An 18,549-nucleotide genomic window follows, 5' to 3' on the forward strand; every position below is an offset into this window, starting at 1 on the left:
TCTCTCCTCTTTCTCTTCCAATTTTCGCTACAAGTTCAATAGCCGGACATATTTAGCGGTCATAATTGACCATATTGATTATTTCAATTAATTATTCTTTTTATCTAAGGTCTTGGTTGAGACGAAAAAGCTAGTGTCACGAGCGGGATTCGAACCCAAGACCTTCGGCCATAAAAATTGACTGACTCCACACGACACATAACACTGGCACATCTACACAGAAAACAAATACTTTGAGCCCTGAAGATGATCTCAATAAAGACCGAAACGTTGGCACGATAAAGAAAATGTTTTTCTTAAATCTACGTCACACCAGACCGATCCTCTCGGAGATTCTCACGATCTCCAAATAATTGTAAAAATTAAGTTGTTTTTCAATACAGGTTGGTCGGCTACTCGTGTTACAAACTTTGCCAGTAGATTCTACATTCAAAAAGGAACGAAAAAATCCTAATTAACTATGGCCCTAATCACAATAGTTTCGGAGTTATTTCACTCTGTCTTATTTTTTAAGATTTCACGACCTTGCTTACAATAAACAATGATAACTCCAAAACTAAAAGGTTTTGGACAAATCCGTTGATACCATTGAAAACTAAGTTAAATTTCCAATAAGATCTGATCAATCCTAAACTTATAAATCTTCGTGAAATAAGCGTTTTAGTAGCGAGAACATTGAAAAAAAAGTTCAAAATTGAAAAACTTACTATGGTGATTCTAAACTACTATTTCCAAACCTAGAGACAAGCAAATTTATATAAACGTACTCCATTTAATATCTTTTTTTAGTGGTACAATTGCTTTTTTAATTACTTTTTTCAAAGATGAAGAAACTGATGAAAGAAAAGAAAAAAACCGAGGTTGAAGGATTGGTAAGGTGGAAAGATTAATGATAATAAAAATAAAAAAAGTTAAGGAAATTTTGAATAAATTTATTAAATGTTTTTTAATTTTGATTCTAAATGCTCTCCACCCTCTGCAATGTAACCTTACCAATCGTCAACCACGGTTTTTTCCTTTCCTTCATCAATTTCTTCATCTTTGAAAAAAGTAATTACAAATGAAATTCCACCACTAAAAAGAATATTAAATGCAATACGTTTTCTTAAATTTGCTGGTCTCTAGGTTTGGAAATAGTAGTTTAGAATAACCATAGTAAGTTTTTGAACTTTGAAAAAAATATATTTTTCAAAGTTCTCGCTACCAAGACACTTATTTCACGAAGGTTTTACAAGTTTGGGATTGATCAGATCATATTGGAAATTTAACTTAGTTTTCAATGGTATCAACGGATTTGTCCAAAAGTTTTTAGTTTTGGAGTTATCATTGTTTATTGGAAGCAAGGTCGTGAAATCTTAAAAAGTCAGAAAAAGTGTAATAACTCCTAAACTGCTGAGATTCGAACCATAGTTAATTAGGACGTTTTGGTTCCATTTTGAATTTAGAATCAAGGGGCAAAGTTGATAACACGAGTAGCTGAACACCCTGTGATAAGCTGAAGAATAAATAAATAAAGTTTTCCTGCAATATTTTTTTTTCATTCTCTACTTACATAAAAATCATATTTTTATTTTTAAAAACACCAAATAATCTACAATTATTCAGAAATCGTGAGATGCGGTCTGGTGTTATGTAGGTTTCCGAAAAACATCTTCTTTATCGTGTCACGTTTCGATCTTTATTGAGATCATCTTCAGGCTCAGAGGGGCACTCACAACACGACACGTAAGAATGGCACAATTACACAGAAGACAAATACTTTGAGCCCTGAAGATGATCTCAATAAAGATCGAAACGTTGGCACGATAAAGAAAATGTTTTTCTGAAACCTACATCACACCAGACCGCATCTCACGATTTCTGAATAATTATCGATTAACGGTCACTAATCACCACACATATGATTTTATTGTTGGAAACCCATATTATTGAACAAATATGATTTTTACTAATTGAAAATTTAATTAGGTTAAGACTGTAATTATATCAGACTGCTTTCTCAAAATAAAGTAAGAAACTGTTTAATTTTTTGTCATTTTATGATATTTGCATGATGTTCAATTTAAACAAAGTAGTAAAAAGTGGTGCACATTTAAACTTGATCATATCATTTCATCAAATAACCTACGTTTGTTATCACCTAAATTATGTATGAATAAAATTACCTTTAAAAAGACATGCAATATTTCTTGACTTATTTATTATATGGGCAATAGTCCATTTCAGTACAATAATTACAAAAAAGGCAAAGAAACATGGAAAACATTGACATTTTAAACATTTTGACAGTAATAAAATAATAACATAGTGCATAATTTAAGTACCAACATTTGAATTCAAAAATACACCGAGGCCAAAAAGTGAAGATCCTCTTTTTTTAAACAAATACTTGCAATTGTTAATTTTTTATTTATTTTTTGTTGCTTACTGGATATTTTTAAAGAAAAATATAATTAAATTTTTAAAAAAATTAAAAACTGAACTGTGTATAAAAGTACACCAAATATTTTGCAATCAAAAATAAATAATATAATTAATATTATATTATTTATGCCATCAGTGTCGGGCACTCTCAACACTACACGCAAGAATGGCACAATTACACAGAAACAAACACTTTGAGCCCTGAAGATGATCTCAATAAAGATTGAAACGTTGGCACGATAAAGAAAATGTTTTTCTGAAACCTACATCACACCAGACCCCATCTCACGATTTCTGAATAATTATCGATTAACGGTCACTAATCACCACACGTAATTCATACTATTTATTATTATTAGTATTTATTTATTTTTTTAAGTGGGCAGATATTCAAAATGTAATATGCAATTTACCTTCATTAAGAGCTTCCTTAAGCTGCCAACATACTGCCCGGCATACATGATTCACCTAGATGGATGCGGATCCCACAATGCACAATAAAGCTCCACCATGACTACATAATAAAGGTTGCTAAAATGAGTGAGTTGCTTAACTAAAAAGTTGACAAGAGCAGTAACAGACCGAAATCTATCTCAGGCTAAAGAGTGGATGCTGATCGCGAGCAGGCTTGGTATGGATGATTGTTTTAGTCTGTGTTTCGGCTTCACGCCTTTTGAAATTTTTTAGACGCCAAAACCGACCTGACAGACCAACAAGAACAGAAGTTCATCATCTTGAAGACCTCAAGAAGAAATCCTACAAGAATGTAGCCCAATATTTTCCAATTTTCTACCACATTCGTTCAGAATTGTTAACAGTTTTTGGAAAAAAACGGGTTTGGGAATAAGGTTTAATTACAACATTAAAATCAACACAAAATAAAATAAACCCCTGCAGTAGGATGAAAAGAATGAGGTATATGCTGTGAAGAACGTCCCAGAAGATAGGTTTCCAGCTGAACACTGGAACAAAAATCTGAAGTGTTATTGTACCTTTTGGAAGTCACAGAGGATAAAAAGTTCTTGAAAAAAGTCCTCTGAAGAAAAAAAAAGACAAAATCTGCACACTGTACTGCTAACATCGACTTTTGTCCTTTTGCTTTGAAACTTTTGAACAATGTTATACATTTTAAATAGGCTATTAATTAATTATTAATTAGAAAGAATGTTAATTTTCTTTTGCAGACTGTTGATTTATCTGTTTTTCTTCCTGCATTTTTCTAACTCAACTGCCCTAATTGTCCACTTCATCTAGTAATAATGTTGATTTTAAGTTTATGCCTAGTACTAACATTGTCTTCTGCTTATTTGAATACGTGATTTAAAAAGATTATTCAACTTGCCAATGCATGTCTCATTTCCATGAGAATTACAGCAACCGATTTACCTCCAACCTTTGAAAGCTGAGCTACCAACACCTCTTTTATTTATGAAAAACGTTTTTCTGATTTCCTTGTACATTATCGGCTCTGTTGTATTGTTCTCATAACTATTTCAACCTTTTGTCCATTTTCATTCAATGTCGAGTTATTTCTTATCGGTGTCAGTGAACTTTCAGTAGACTGTATCTGCCTTTTCTTTGTGTTTTAAACTTTTTGTAATGTACTCTGGAGGAGTGAATGTGACCAGACTTCTATGTTTATGGTGATTAAATATTATGTATTGTATGTTTTGTGTCATTGTCCTGAAGCATAAACAAGTCTAGGATTTTAGGATACCGAAGTAGTAAACATAGAAAAGCAGAGTTTGTAACCAATCAAGATGCTCAAAAGGCTGCAGTAAAAATATACATAAAAATATACCTAAACAAAAAATATGCATAAAAGACCAGAAAAAGGATAACAGAGGGCTGGCTATGACCTCAGCTGTTTGCCAGCCCATAAACCTTCCATTTTTATAGAATTAAATAAATTTAACCATTTTTAAGAAAAAAAAACTAATTTTACTAAAATCCATCAAGAAAGAGTTTTATTAAGCTAATTTGATTTAGATTTCAATAATTAAAAATTATTGATTCAAAATTGATGAGGAATTTCATTAATTTTAGAGATTTTTATAGAAACAATTAGACATTTGTGGGTGTACTACTACTATTAATTCCAAATTGTAAACATCAACATTTTTCCCTTTTTTAGAAACAAGAAAGAGATAAAAAAATGTTTGTCGTGAATCTATTTTGATTTGTATTCATTTTATTTTAAACGGAATTAATTTATTGTTTCAGTGAGGGAACCAAAAAGTGGTATATTCTGGACTGGTAGAAGATATTCAAGGCGAGGATCATCAGAAGAGACCAAGAAAAAGGTCAAAACACGAGCTGAGAGTAGGTTCGTCATTGGTAGCCGTTACGGGAAGAGAACAGGTGAGAACAATTTTTCATAATTTATTCTTTTCAAGATGAAAATATTTTAATCTAAACCAATTCTGACAAAAAATAAAACATTTCATAAAATCGAAAATAAATGAAAAATTTATAACGTAGCAATAGGTATAAAGAAAAGTCAGTAATGATGAAAATGAGAACACAAAAAGATAAAATTTGTTTAAATTACAATTTGGTAGTTCAATCTTTAAAAAAAAATCAAATGAAAATAATGTAATGAACAAATTTAAAATGAGTAAAAATATTAAGTGAAGAAACATTTCCCGGATGATCTATTTTGTTTCACAATAGTATAATAAAATAGGGTAAATCTTGATTTAAGAGTTTGCCTTCAGATTTACTCTTTAGGAGATTAAAGTAAGTAATACGCAAACAAAAGAGAGGATTTTCTGTTTGTTTGATATTTAGAATGAAACACAGTTATCATAGCCAATTATTTACCTTTACGCTGTTTGCACTAATTTCAATGTTGCTCTTTTTTTTTCCAGATGTGGTGCCTCTAGACTTTGGATCCAACCTGTGCAAGTTTACCAGTTTTCACCCTCTTTATCCATGCAGCAATAGATAAAATCTTCTTGATTAATGTAAAGATGATGATGTAAGTTAATGTTGTGTTTGAAAATTTAAAAGCTTACATTTTCTGTCATTTCTGTTAAAATTATAATTATTAATCAATGAAAAATCTCTAGCAGCAATAAATGAAACTCGTTTTATTAATTTTCATCCTTTCACCTTAAAAAAACTCTAGACCCTTATATAATTAAACACTTTTAATCACTTTAATCAACCCTATTTTGTGATTTTTCTTTTGTGTAATTAAAAACTTCTGTAAAGTCTTGATGATTAATATAAATAAAAATATTTTTTAAAAATAACTGTGTACTACTCCTTTTTGGATAGTGGGTCTTTTGTTTGTGCAACTTGAGCTAAATATCTGCCCGCATCTTTGTGATTGTTTATTAAATCCTTAACTAGTTTTGTGAAATTGTGCCAAATTAGATGTCAAAAGTGAAAAAAAAAAAAAAAAAATTGTACAGAACAAAAACTAAATAAAAATATCTACCCGAGCTCTAAATCATTGTAAATCATTTGTGTACATTTATGTACATTGTTTATTATCAGTGTATGTACAAATTATGTGCTAATAAAGTTTGTCTGAACGTAGCTACAAACCTTTTGAAGGTCTATGTCGAACTTTACAATTTGGCTCTACAGCCCTGAAACATCATTGGGTAAATTAATTTATTATTAATGACATGGTGGATTTAAAAAGAAATACATTGGACATTTACATTCTTTAGTATTAAGACAGATTATTACAATAATCTTGGCATTCGTTCCTAGAGGATAGCATGCAGCCAAAAAATTAACTTACTTATCAATAGCGATCAAGATGCTGACAAAAAAATGCTAAATATTGATTCTTGTATACAGTAAGTATTCCAATGCTTTTACCACTGCGACCTATATAGTTCTGTTGAAAAATCTTTATGGGTTTTGAAGCCATGAGAAGGAAAATATTTTATAATTTACTGTGAATGGTTCGACACTTTTTTACAAACTGACGCATTATCCTCTGGATATTATATGATGTAAACATGTAATCCTTTTATGGATATAGAAATGTTGATTAACGATAAAACAATAACAAAATTAAAACTGTATAGACTCTGGTTATTGGTACCAACTCTGGTTGGTTGGTATGTTCAATGTTATCTATTATTGCCTGAAAAGTCTACTGAAGACTGCCCTAAACTATATTACCAATTCAAATATTAAAAGAAACAAAAAATGTTTCAACTTTTGTTCAAACTTTTGGCACACCTTGGCTTTTAATAAATAAGCTGAGTGAGGTTGAATTATAATTATGATCAGCATTTTGATTGACTCTATAATAAGATGAAAACAGGGCGATTCAGTACTCATAAGAAAAAGTTTGTCAGGTGCTTTTACCCATCAAATGCTATAAAAAAGTTCATATGAACCATGGTCCAATTCTCAACCCGTTCGCAGATAAGCAACATTTTATGTTTTGTTCAACTATCTACAGTTTTCATCATAAATCTACTCATACACAAATCTACTGTAGTTCTTGAAGTATTCATTTTTGGGAAAATCCAAAAAGCATTGAAAATTTTTTTTTTAAAAAGGCACCTTTCTAGAACTTCCCATTTTTTGTTTCCAACCAAAACCTGCTTAATTTAAAATTTGAAAGATTAACTGTAGAATTTGGCAAATTTTGTAACTTCTTAGTTTAATAAGCTTTCTAGTGGTATCCCCTTTTCGGTAATTGCATTGAAACAAAATACAAGTTTTATGCTAAATGGGAAAAAGTAATGGTAGGAAAAAATGGAATGGAGTTAACCTAGTAATTCAACTTTTTGTCCTGGGCAAAATTTTATTTCCCAACTTTAGATTGATAAAAAAAGCACAAAAAGAAAGAAAAATGAACAAAACATATAAAAATGAGAATAAACATAGCAGAACAAACGAAGCAGAAAAATTAGCTAAAATATCTACACTAACCTCAGACAAAACAATAAAGAACAATATGAAAGTTGTAAAACCCAACTTTAACCTAATAAAAAAGCACACAAAAAATTGAACACAAAAAAGAATGAAAAAAGAGAACAACTAAAGCAGAAAAATTGGATAATACATCTACAGTATCTACACTAAACTTGGACATCACAAAAAAGAACAATACAGAAGTTGTACAACTCAACTTTAACCAAATAAAATAAAATTGACCAACATATAAAAAAGAGAATAACCGTAGAGAACAACCAAAGCAGAAATTGTATGCTAAATGGGAAAAATGGTAACGGTAGGAAAAAAGGGAATGGAGTTAACCTAGTAATTCAACTTTTTGTCCTGGGCAAAATTTTATTTCCCAACTATTGATATATTGATAAAAAAAAGCACAAAAAGAAAGAAAAATGAACAAAATATATAAAAATGAGTTAATAAACATAGCAGAACAACCGAAGCAGAAAAATTTGATAAAATATCTACACTAAACACAGACAAAACAAAAAGAACGATATGAAAGTTGTAAAATCCAACTTTAGCCTAATAAAAAAGCACACAAAAAATTGAACACAAAAAATTTTACAAATAGAGAACAACCAAAGCAGAAAATTGGGTAATATATCTACTCTAAACTTGGACAGAACAAAAAGAACAATACAGAAGTTGTAACACCCAACTTTAACCAAATAAAATAAAATTGACCAACACATAAAAAAGAGAATAACCATAGAGAACTACCAAAGCAGAAATTGTATGCTAAATGGGAAAAGTGGTGATGGCGAGGAAAAAAGGGAGTGAAGCTAATCTAGTAATTCAAATTTTTGTCCTGGGCAAATTTTATTTCCCAACTTTAGATTGATAAAAAAGCGCAAAAAAAAAAAGAAAAATGAAACAAAACATTAAAAAAAATGAGATAATAAACATAGCAGAACAATCAAAGCAGAAACATTGTATAAACCAGTTACACTAAACACAGACAAAAAAGAAAAAAGAACAATACAAAAATTGTAAAACCCATCTCTAACCTAATAAAAAAGAGCACAAAAAACTGAACAACACATATAAAAGAAAATAATCATAGAGTAAAACCAAAGGAGAAAAATTGTATAAAATATCTACACTAAACATGGACAGAAAAAAAAATACAGAAATTGTAAAACCCAACTGTATCCTAATAAAATAAAATAAAATTGAACAAACACTTAAAAAAAGAATAAACATAGAATAATAAACAACCAAAGCAGAAAGATAAGCCTAAAAATAGGCGAAACAAAAACCTTTTGCTTTATTGAAATGAAAATGAATAGATCAAAGGCTACGATTTAAGATGAAAACTGAAGATAGGTGAAAATAACAAAACTTTGAATATTTGTGAAAGGGTTGAGAATCGCACGGTGGCTCATACCAACATTTTTGTCGCATTTAAGTTTATAAGCACCTGATGAACTTTGCAGTAAGAGTATTGAAAGTGTAAAAAAGTATTGAGTGAAAACTTTTATTGAAATTTTAAGTAAAAAATAATAATTATAATAATTCCTGTCATACAGGAGGGCTTAATGTACAACTCCTCTTGTGTCACAGACAAGGGGTCAAACCGCTTTACAATATTTCCTTCATATTATTCATAATTAAACATCCATGGGCTCTGCCAGGATTTGAACTCAGGACTGCTAGTGTGGTCAAATTTGAGACGGACACACTAGACACTCGACCACCGCAGTCCCCAGATGATTCTGAAAATTAAACATTATCATAAAAATTAAATGGCATTTAATTTTGCAAAAATTGTTTGGTTGCTGTCAGTATACATCTCTTATGAATAAAATAATTTCTTATAGATTAATTATTTTAAAAAAGGGATATTTGGAATTATATCTAGTAAATAGGAAGAAAAAATGTACAGAAAACATTATTACAGTTTCTTTATATGAATTACAATGTTATTTTACAAACATAATATTGGACTTCAAAAACATTTACACAATTTTTTTAAATAATAATAATAGCTCCAACTATTATTATGGCTGCTACAATAGTATTTTCAAATAGACACACACTATGTTAATGAACCCAATGTTTTAATTTACAATTACAGTAATAAACCTCAATTAAATACTTATATATTTAATGTGTAGTGAGGGATGTTACGTCATGGGTTACATATAATAGTTTAAAAGATTATTTAAAATTTTATCCATTTTTTCCATCCAAAAGAATTTTATAATTTTTTTTGTTTTTTTAATTTTTTTTCTCTCCGTTCGTGTGAATCCCATTTGCCCCAAAAAGTCATACACATCGACCACGCATTCAAATATTATGTAGTATGCAAACTACCTTAAAACTATAAATGTGATTTTTTTGAAATAGAATATTGTCTGTACAACAGGGGTATTCAAAATACCCCTCAAGTGTTAACTGTAATTAAATATTTAAAATGAACGTTAATATTTGTACAGAAAATAAAAAAATAGGCCTTTGCTATATTTAACATATTTTGGTAGAAAGACTGTTTGCAGGCTTCACTCTAAAAATATTTCACTTTTCGATAATGTGATTCAAAACGGAAAACAAGAGCGATGAAAAAATAAACTGTAAAAAAAGGGCAAAAAAAAAAGAAAAATGGAAAAATCTTTGATAAAATATGAGAACTATAAGTAATTTATCAACCTTACATCAAGAGAACACTAACGACCTAATACCTGTTTTCAATGTAAGACGGTCCGTGAAGAACTTAAAAAATCCAAAGTCGTTTTTACTCGGGTGTAATCATATAAAAAAATTGGTGAATTACAAGCTACTTAATTAAGTTCAGGACGGACCGGATCATCGTATAGATATACATATATATCAATTAATTATACATTAATTATCCTAGAGGCACATAACTTTTACAGAGGTAGTACCCACTATGTACAATGAAAAAATACAAGTGATTTGCCAATTTAATATACATGCGTAAAAGCAATTAAAATTTACAACAGAAAAATAATCTATGAATTTAAGAAACATCGGCTGTTCCTTTGGGACTATAAAAGCAAATACAAAAGTAATAAATAGTTTTATTCCTTGTGGTTACTAATAAACTAAGTCAGTTCTTACAACATTAAAAATAAATTATATTTACAAAATATTTACTCACTTATAAAAGTTTGATTATACTCAAATATAGTCTGTCTTGAAATATATTTCAACAAAAGGTGATCAATACTCATTAATACTTCATGTACAAGTTTTCTTTTTTTAACTGAATAAACCAAATTTAGGTTTTAGAACAATCAACAAAAATAATACAAAATACTGACTTTTCAAATTAATAAACTAATTTTTATACATTTTTTATTGAAATAATTGAAAAAGAAACATTTGGAATGATAATTTTGCTTGGCTTACATTTGGCAGCATTATTTAATCACAAACATTTAACAGTCACCAGAAAAAGTGATTTCTAAAGTCTAGAAAAATGTAATTCAGAGAAAACACCAAATTTCAAAGATTTTTAAACATCGATTTACAAATTGTCAACTACTAATTTAGTGGCATTGTACATCTTTTAAAATTGTTTGACTCGTCTGAGATAAAACATCCATATAGTACAGCGAATACTTAAATGGAATGAGAACACTTAGAATAGTATTGAAAAAAATAGACATGATGAGATCTAAATATGAGTAATAGCTAATTAATAAAAAAACTAATCGTGGACAAAGTGGGCGACAATTACTTTTTTGAAGAAACGTGTATCCATTGCTAGTGAATAAAATATTTTAGACAAACTATCAATAATTAATAATTCAAATCTCATCAACACCAAGTAAACATCTTAAATGTACAAAAATAGTTAACAACAAAACTGCATTCGTTAAAATTGTACGATCGACATCCATCGCTGTGCTTGTTAAGTGCAAATAATCAAATATCGGAACACCAAAATTTACTAAGTAACGATAAAAACATATTGCGTTTGCATCCGAAACTAATGAATTCACAAAAATGCCAGTATACATTGAAGACACAAGAAAATTTCTTAAGTGGACATATCACATATGGGAAAATTTAAGTTGCACTCTTAGCTGCAAGCAACTCGGCCCACCGCGTCTCAAAATACAGTCGGAGAGAATGGCCCGCTTTGCCCACTGGTGAGTTGTCCTCGTTGAAAGTCTCGCAGTTATCAAAGATCAGCCGAACATCAGAAACGAATTCCTCTTTAGATTTATATCTGCAAAACAAATTATACTTCTAGACAACTGTATAGGCAGGATGGAAGAGCTATTCCCCTCCATCATACGGTGGCGTATGACAAAATTAAAATGAGATACCACACTATGTAATAAAGTAATGTTTGAAGGCTTAAAAGATGAATATAGAGATGCCAGACCCGTTTTTACAAGTACAAAATGGCAGAGGGTGTGGGGTGTGATGGGTACACAGGGGAAGAAATTAAAAAATTATAAAAACTAAATGCCACATTCTTGCTGAGCATGATCAAAAATAAAAGCCATAAGTCCTTTTAGTTACATACAGATTCACTCAGTGCAGTCTAGAAACTCAGGAGAAGAGCCTCTGTGAATATATTAGGCTATCCTAATAAATAAGATAGAAGAACAGGTAAAAGGGATCGATGCAGTTGGGAAGAAAGTTGTGTTGGCATGAGTTTCCGATTACATAAGGATAGCCAGGAATGAAGAAACAGACAGGCGACAAAAGAAACCGCCAGAAGACCCCACATTGCTTCTCAACCTGTATGCCCAGCGGATCTAAAACTATTAATTTCAAATACATAAAAAAAAGAGAATGGAAAAACCGTTGGATTCGTAGAAATAGAACTGCGGCAGGTTAAGAAAAACGGCCCATGGAGGATAGTTCAAAAAAGGAAAAGACCATACTGACCAGACTACACATAGGTCATACAAGAATAATGCCTTCTGGTCTGGAACCAACTGCACAGGTGCCTATTATGCAGAGATAGAATAACAGTCAAGCACCTTTTCAACTGTAGGAGGCTTGTCGTATATAATCAATATTTTGGCATAACATCGGACCTGTACACAATCCTGGAACATGGCAGTGGGCCCAGATCGCTGTTCCGTTACCTCAGATTAAAGGCATTTTTAAATGCAAGTAGTATTTGTTTTGTGTTTATTTTAATTTACTGGAATGAATATAATTTATTAGTGCCCTGAACAAATATCGAGTAGTCTGGGGAGAGTGAGTGGCTTCGGGGAGTAAAAGAACTTATTAGCAAGAATGAAGCAGGTTCGACCATGCTCCTGCGAGTATCGAGTACTCTGGGTGAGTAGTGACCAGACTTCTGTTTCTATCATGTGTTATGTTTATATTAGTTTATTGGAATGAATGTATTTATTAGCTTGCAATGAAGGGGATTCTTAACTCCCCCGTGAGGAAGTTTTCGTACTCTGGGGTAAAAGAGGTGACGTCTGGAGAGTAAAAGTAAGTTATTAGCAAACCTGAGTTGGTTCAACCCCATCCCAAGGTATAATGAGTACTCTGGGGGAGTGAATTTGAGTAGACTTCTATATTGTATCTGGTGTTGTTTATGTTAATTTATTGGAATGTAACTTATTAGCATGAAAGGAGGGGTTGCTTAACCCACCCTGAGAAATATCGAGTTGTCTGGGGAGAGTGAGTGATTTCAGGGAGTAAAAGAAGTTATTAGCAAGAATAAAGCAGGTTCGACCATGCTCCTGGAATATCGAGTGCTCTAGATGAGTGAATGTGAGACCAGATTCGGTGTTGTGTTTGAGTTAATTTATTGGACTGAATGTAATTTATTAACATGAAAGGAAGGAGTTGGGAATGGAGTGGGTTCAACCCCGTCTGAATGTGGAGTAGTCGGGGGAGTGAATGTCACAAGATTTCTATGTTTGTGGAGAATACATATATTATATGCAAATGCGACCAAGTTTTTCATGGTTTGTGTAGGTCTTGTAGGACGGATTGGAAAGGACAATTTGTTTTGAATCTGCCTTGAAAAGAAATTACAGTCCCCGTTATATACCACAGACATGGTGTAGTGCAAAGGTAGTGTTCATACTGAAAGTAGGGAAAAGAGACCCTACACTACCCAAATCCTACAGACCAATCAGCTTAAAACATCCTTTCTCCTGAAAGCTGATAGACAACCATACAAGAACGACAGCGCTGGTAGACAAACCACTCCATCAACGTCAGCATGCATACAGAGTAGGAAAATCAACAGAAAATGCTCTGTACCAATGAACCAGTGACCTAAAGGAAACACTGGAAACAAGATTAACAGCAATCTGTGTGTTCCTCGATATTGAAGAAGCCTTCGACAATGCATCTCATGCATCCATGGAAGTCTCCCTAGGGAAAAAACACGTAGATGGATTGGAGAAATGCTGAAACAAATGTAGGACCAGACATTTCAGAAGTTAGCACAACCAAAGGATGTCCTCAAGAAGGGGTACTGTCGCCTCTTCTATGGAGCCTAACAGTTGATGAACTGCTCGAAACCCTGGATCGTAAAGAGATAAAATGTCAGGGATATGCGGACGAGTCCTGACTGCCAGGGGAAAATTCGAGGAAACTCTCTGTGAATCCAAGAGGGATTAAAAATCACAGAAGAATGGTGTAAAACGCTGATTTAAGCATCAACCTTAATAAAACAACCATAGTCACTTTTACACAGAAAAGAAAACTAGATCACATGAGGCAAATAACATAGATAGAGCTCAAAGAAGTCAAATATTTGGGCATCACACTAGATAAAACACTGACATTTAAGAAACACATCGGCTCTACCATCACGGCGACGCGAGGTTTGATGGTGTGCAGAAGAATAGCAGGAAGGAACTGGGGATGTAGATGATAGTAAGAGCCATACCTACATATGGAGCTGTAGCCTGGGCCGACAAAGCAGAACAAGTAACTAAAAGAAAAGAACTCAAAAAAATACAGACTTGCATGCATTTGCATAACGGTAGCAATGAGAACATGTCCCACAATTAGCATGGGAAAAGTATTGGGGTTAATCCCCCTACACTATGTGGTAACAAGGACAGCGCAGAAAACCATCATTAGTATTATCAAAGAGAAATCTCCAACAGGAATAAAACTAAAATGTAGAGACAGCAACAAAATAATGAAATCTGATACTCATGGTTCTGAGAGACGACATGAACAGGATGTTCGAATTCACTCAAAACTTCCAAATAAATCTAGGTACCAAAAAAGAACGGGAATGAGAGGGAAACACCTTTAAGAATGGCACCATCCTTTGGTACACAGATGGATCTAGAACACAAGAAGGTACAGAGGAAGGAGTATTCGGTCCTGGAACCAAATTCTCAGAACCCATGGCAAAATCCACCAGTATATTCCAAGCTGAGATTCACGCAATCGAAAGATGTTCTCAACTCAACCTGAATAAAGCCAGGAACACACTTACCCGATGCTACCCGACGCCTTGCCACGTTTTGGTGGGGTGTGCACATCTATCAGACGCAAGCACACGTCGCGTACAGTCCACAGCATTTATCACAATAATCACTATCACAATCGCAACGCATCTTTTGTTCTTAATGCACTATTTTGAGCAAAACCTTGTAATAAATTGTTAGTTAAATTTTATGGGCACAACCATCTAATAAATTGTTTGTTAAACTTAATTGTTTTGAATAAAGTTACTCCTAACCATCTAATTAAACAATGTTAATAAAAACTTATGCATTTTTGATCTCGTTTAAATTGGTTTACATTAAAATAACATGTCGTAATTAATATAACGACAAAATTACATGTACTTAGTTTGAAATAAACTACAAAAAAATATGAGTGTCCTGTTCTGATGCCACCTGACATTACAAAATGGTGTAATTTCATGAGCAAAACTATGAAATAAATTGTTAATTAAATTTTATGAGCAAACCATGTAATAAATTGTTCCAATTTTAGTATATGTACATCCGAAGCGAGTACAATAAATTGTTAGTTAAATCATTATATCAAAAAATTGTATTCCGGTGTTTTGATTCATTTTCTACCAAACCATTAAAATTAATTTTTTAAATAAAAACTAATTAATTTTTAATCACAGTTAATTTGGTTTATATTACAATAAGTATGTTGTAATTAATATAACGACAATAATACATGTAGTTTGAATAAAAATATGAGTGTCCGGTACTTTTGTTTCGACTGTACTCGATGCGACCCGATGAAAATCTAGACAGTGGGGATCACAGAGCTTCGGGTAGGTTAGCGTGGCATAGCATCGGGTAGATGTGCACGGGGGTAATGCAACCTTATGGAAAATCAGAGTTTGGATTTGTGTCGGGTAGCATCGGGTAGCGTCGCATGGCATAGCATCGGGTAAGTGTGTCTCTGCATGTGCCATCTTGGATCATTCCAATCTTCTTTAAGTCCTTTTAGGAATGCTATTAGGATTCGCAGTTTGTTCTGTAATTTCTTTTCTTCCAAAATTGGTTAGAAGATTCTGTTCGTCTGGCTTAAAGGGTACAAAAACAAGAACATAGCTATCATGTCAGATAGCTAAGCAGCCATCAAAGCACTAAGCTCAAATATTATTAGTTCAAGGATGGTGCTGAACTGCAAAACCAAACTAAACATATCAGGTACACAGAACAAAGTCAGCTTCTGCTGGATCCCAGGACATATGGGAGTGGAAAGCAACGAGAAAGCAGACACCCTTGCAAGGCTGACAGGACCTGAACCCTTCTGTGGCATAGGAATGCCAGACAGAAGGCAAAAAGAAAATGAAGGAACTATGGAATTCACTCATTGGACGCAGACAATCCAAGAATCTTCTAACCAATTTTGGAAGAAAAGAAATTACAGAACAAACTGCGAATCCTAATAGCATTCCTAAAAGGACTTAAAGAAGATTGTGTAGAGATTAGTGACCGTTAATCGATAGTTATTCAGATATCGTGAGATGCGGTCGGGTGTGATGTAGGTTTCAGAAAAACATTTTCTTTATCGTGCCAACGTTTCGATCTTTTNGACTGAAGATGATCTCAATAAAAGATCGAAACGTTGGCACGATAAAGAAAATGTTTTTCTGAAACCTACATCACACCCGACCGCATCTCACGATATCTGAATAATTAAAGAAGATTGGAATAATCCAAGATGGCACATGCAGATTCTGCAAAGAGGCAGAAGAGACCCAAACACATCTACTAACAAACTGCGGAGCTACACTTGCACGCAGGAGGAAATGTTTTGGGATGTATAATATCACCATAGAAGAGCTTCAACCACTGAAACCGGGCCTATTAATCAAGTTTCTTGATGAAATAGGACTCACCGATGTGCTTTAGGCAGAAAACGGGGGATACAATAGTTCTTAAAGGGCGCAGTATATTACACCCCGAATATTATTAGGAGTGGCAGGAGAGGAGGAAGGTTAAAAAGGGAGAAAGGACTGATTGTAAGAATAAGAGTAATGGAATAAAGAGATTAAATAAATACGAGTAATTACTTAGTATCATGTCCGAGTGATGAACTGTTAATAGTGTGTACACTATTACAATGTGTTCTTCTTCCATTTGCAAAAACTTACCTAGCGAACCCGAATTTTCTATCTACAGCCACCATAACTAAAACCTGAAGCTGCCTGGATGCTGAACCCGACATCTGTCTCCAGCTATCAAAAATTAAACCCAGCATATCTAAATTGTGCTGGCCAAAACAGCCTCACTCTTCTCATTAATTCATTAATCATTAATGTTCAAATTACATTTGAATTTGGCTTGTTTTACATACCTACTGATTATGTTCTGTCCAATTTAATTTTTGTTTCAGATTTTGTAAATAAAATTAAGTATGTCAATCTAATGTTTTCATAATATCTCTCTCCAACACCTAATTAGGAATCGACTGGCTAATTAATAAAACTTTAATTTACGACATGTATTATAGGTTTCTAATTTGAAATACTTAAATGCGAGGTGTCCGCCCTGGATTTTGTTCCGTGAAAAGGGTCTGTTGGGAAAAAGTTTGGGAAGCCCTGCTCTACACAGTAATAAGTAGCGAAGCGCTTACGCTGACTACTCTCTTATTGCTTAGAGAAAAACAAGCAAATATAGAGAGATATTTTGGCCATCGCCCGCTTATAAAGTAATTTATCTTTACGATTTCTAAAATATGTCTTTTATTTCTGTGTTTAAACACTCACTCGTTGTGGTTCAGCCGTTTTGCAATGGTCTGAAGGTCCATCGGGTTCCTTATGATTTTTTTGTAAGTCGGAAACTGTTTTGTGTTGACAGCAAGGAGAAAAGGCCAAGATTCATCGTGGGACTGGAGGTCTTCCAGTATCTGGTGGCAGGGAGCCAGGTCTTTGTTCAGCTTTTTAGACGATTTTTCTTTTTTAGCAGGTGGAGGCGTTTCTTCTTCTGCTGGCAGAGCCCTGCAAATTTCAATGATTCAAAACTAAAAATTATACAAATGTTTAATTGTTCACTTACACAGGGAGGCTTTCGGTCGAATTTGTAAGCTCCTCGGGTTTGACAGGACTAAGCGAGTTGTTCTGCGTATTCTGCGACCTTCTCGTCTTCTTCTTTGTGTGCTTTGAAGCACAATTTGTACAGTACCACTTCCCTCTTGGAACCTTTAAACATTTTTTTTACATGGATTGTTTGTTTTTTGGGCTGGATTTCAAATCATTTGGTGTTGACACATTTACATCATTAATTTTGTATTAACATGAGGGGGATCAAGTTCACACATACCTTGTTCAACGGAGGTGTCATGCAGTCAGTGTGGTAGGCGATGGGACAGGCTTCGCAGGCGAGGAGATTCCTCCCGACTTTCTTTCCGCAGACGATGCAGTTCTTTTCGCCCTTGGCTTTGTTCAAACACTGGTGACAAAACCTAAAACCAAACCTGTTGAAATCAGCCCAAAAACTTGGGTCTACCTCCGGGTCGAATCAACTCACCAGTCTCCTTCAGGGATATTTTCCATTTTTGGTTTAAAGCAATACGTATGATAACCTTTATCACAGCCGTCACAAAGGAGTAGTTTATCTTCGTTGTCACCAGAATGACAAAACTGACAGTTCTAGAAAAGAAAACAACAGCCCTAGAATATTTTAAATTGTAATATTTTATCATTTAATGTTAACGTTTTAAAGTAAATGCAATATTGACCGAACTAAAAAAGAACATGACCAACAAAATGCTAGGGTTCATGCTCAATTACTTAACATA

The 18,549-nt window shown here is 33.0% G+C and overlaps 2 protein-coding genes across 13 annotated transcripts in view; one reads left to right on the plus strand and one right to left on the minus strand.

Annotated features, from left to right (window-relative positions):
* LOC106664321 overlaps positions 1–5,989 on the plus strand; it is a 187,393-nt gene extending 181,404 nt beyond the window's left edge. The window contains exons 3-4 of the mRNA XM_014389940.2: positions 4,648–4,785; positions 5,295–5,989. Coding sequence (XP_014245426.1) covers positions 4,648–4,785; positions 5,295–5,374 — 218 coding nt within the window. The 3' untranslated portion in view covers positions 5,375–5,989. The remainder of the gene's footprint in view (positions 1–4,647; positions 4,786–5,294) is intronic.
* A 3,254-nt stretch (positions 5,990–9,243) lies between these two features.
* The window catches only part of LOC106664199 (bromodomain adjacent to zinc finger domain protein 2B-like), a 223,267-nt gene continuing 213,961 nt past the window's right edge, over positions 9,244–18,549 (minus strand). For 10 of the 12 annotated variants that reach the window (XM_014389667.2, XM_014389665.2, XM_014389668.2 and 7 more), the window contains 5 exons: positions 18,279–18,400; positions 18,072–18,213; positions 17,808–17,950; positions 17,519–17,749; positions 9,246–11,554 (listed from right to left, as the gene is read on the minus strand). In XM_014389667.2, coding sequence (XP_014245153.1) covers positions 11,392–11,554; positions 17,519–17,749; positions 17,808–17,950; positions 18,072–18,213; positions 18,279–18,400 — 801 coding nt within the window. In that variant the 3' untranslated portion in view covers positions 9,246–11,391. Of the gene's footprint in view, positions 11,555–17,518; positions 17,750–17,807; positions 17,951–18,071; positions 18,214–18,278; positions 18,401–18,549 lie in introns of all 12 variants that reach the window. The other 2 variants (XM_014389663.2, XM_014389664.2) reach the window with 1 other exon arrangement.

The sequence above is a fragment of the Cimex lectularius genome, unplaced genomic scaffold (genome assembly GCF_000648675.2).
Source record: "Cimex lectularius strain Harlan isolate CLEC.00 unplaced genomic scaffold, Clec_2.1 scaffold119, whole genome shotgun sequence".
NCBI lineage: Eukaryota > Metazoa > Arthropoda > Insecta > Hemiptera > Cimicidae > Cimex > Cimex lectularius.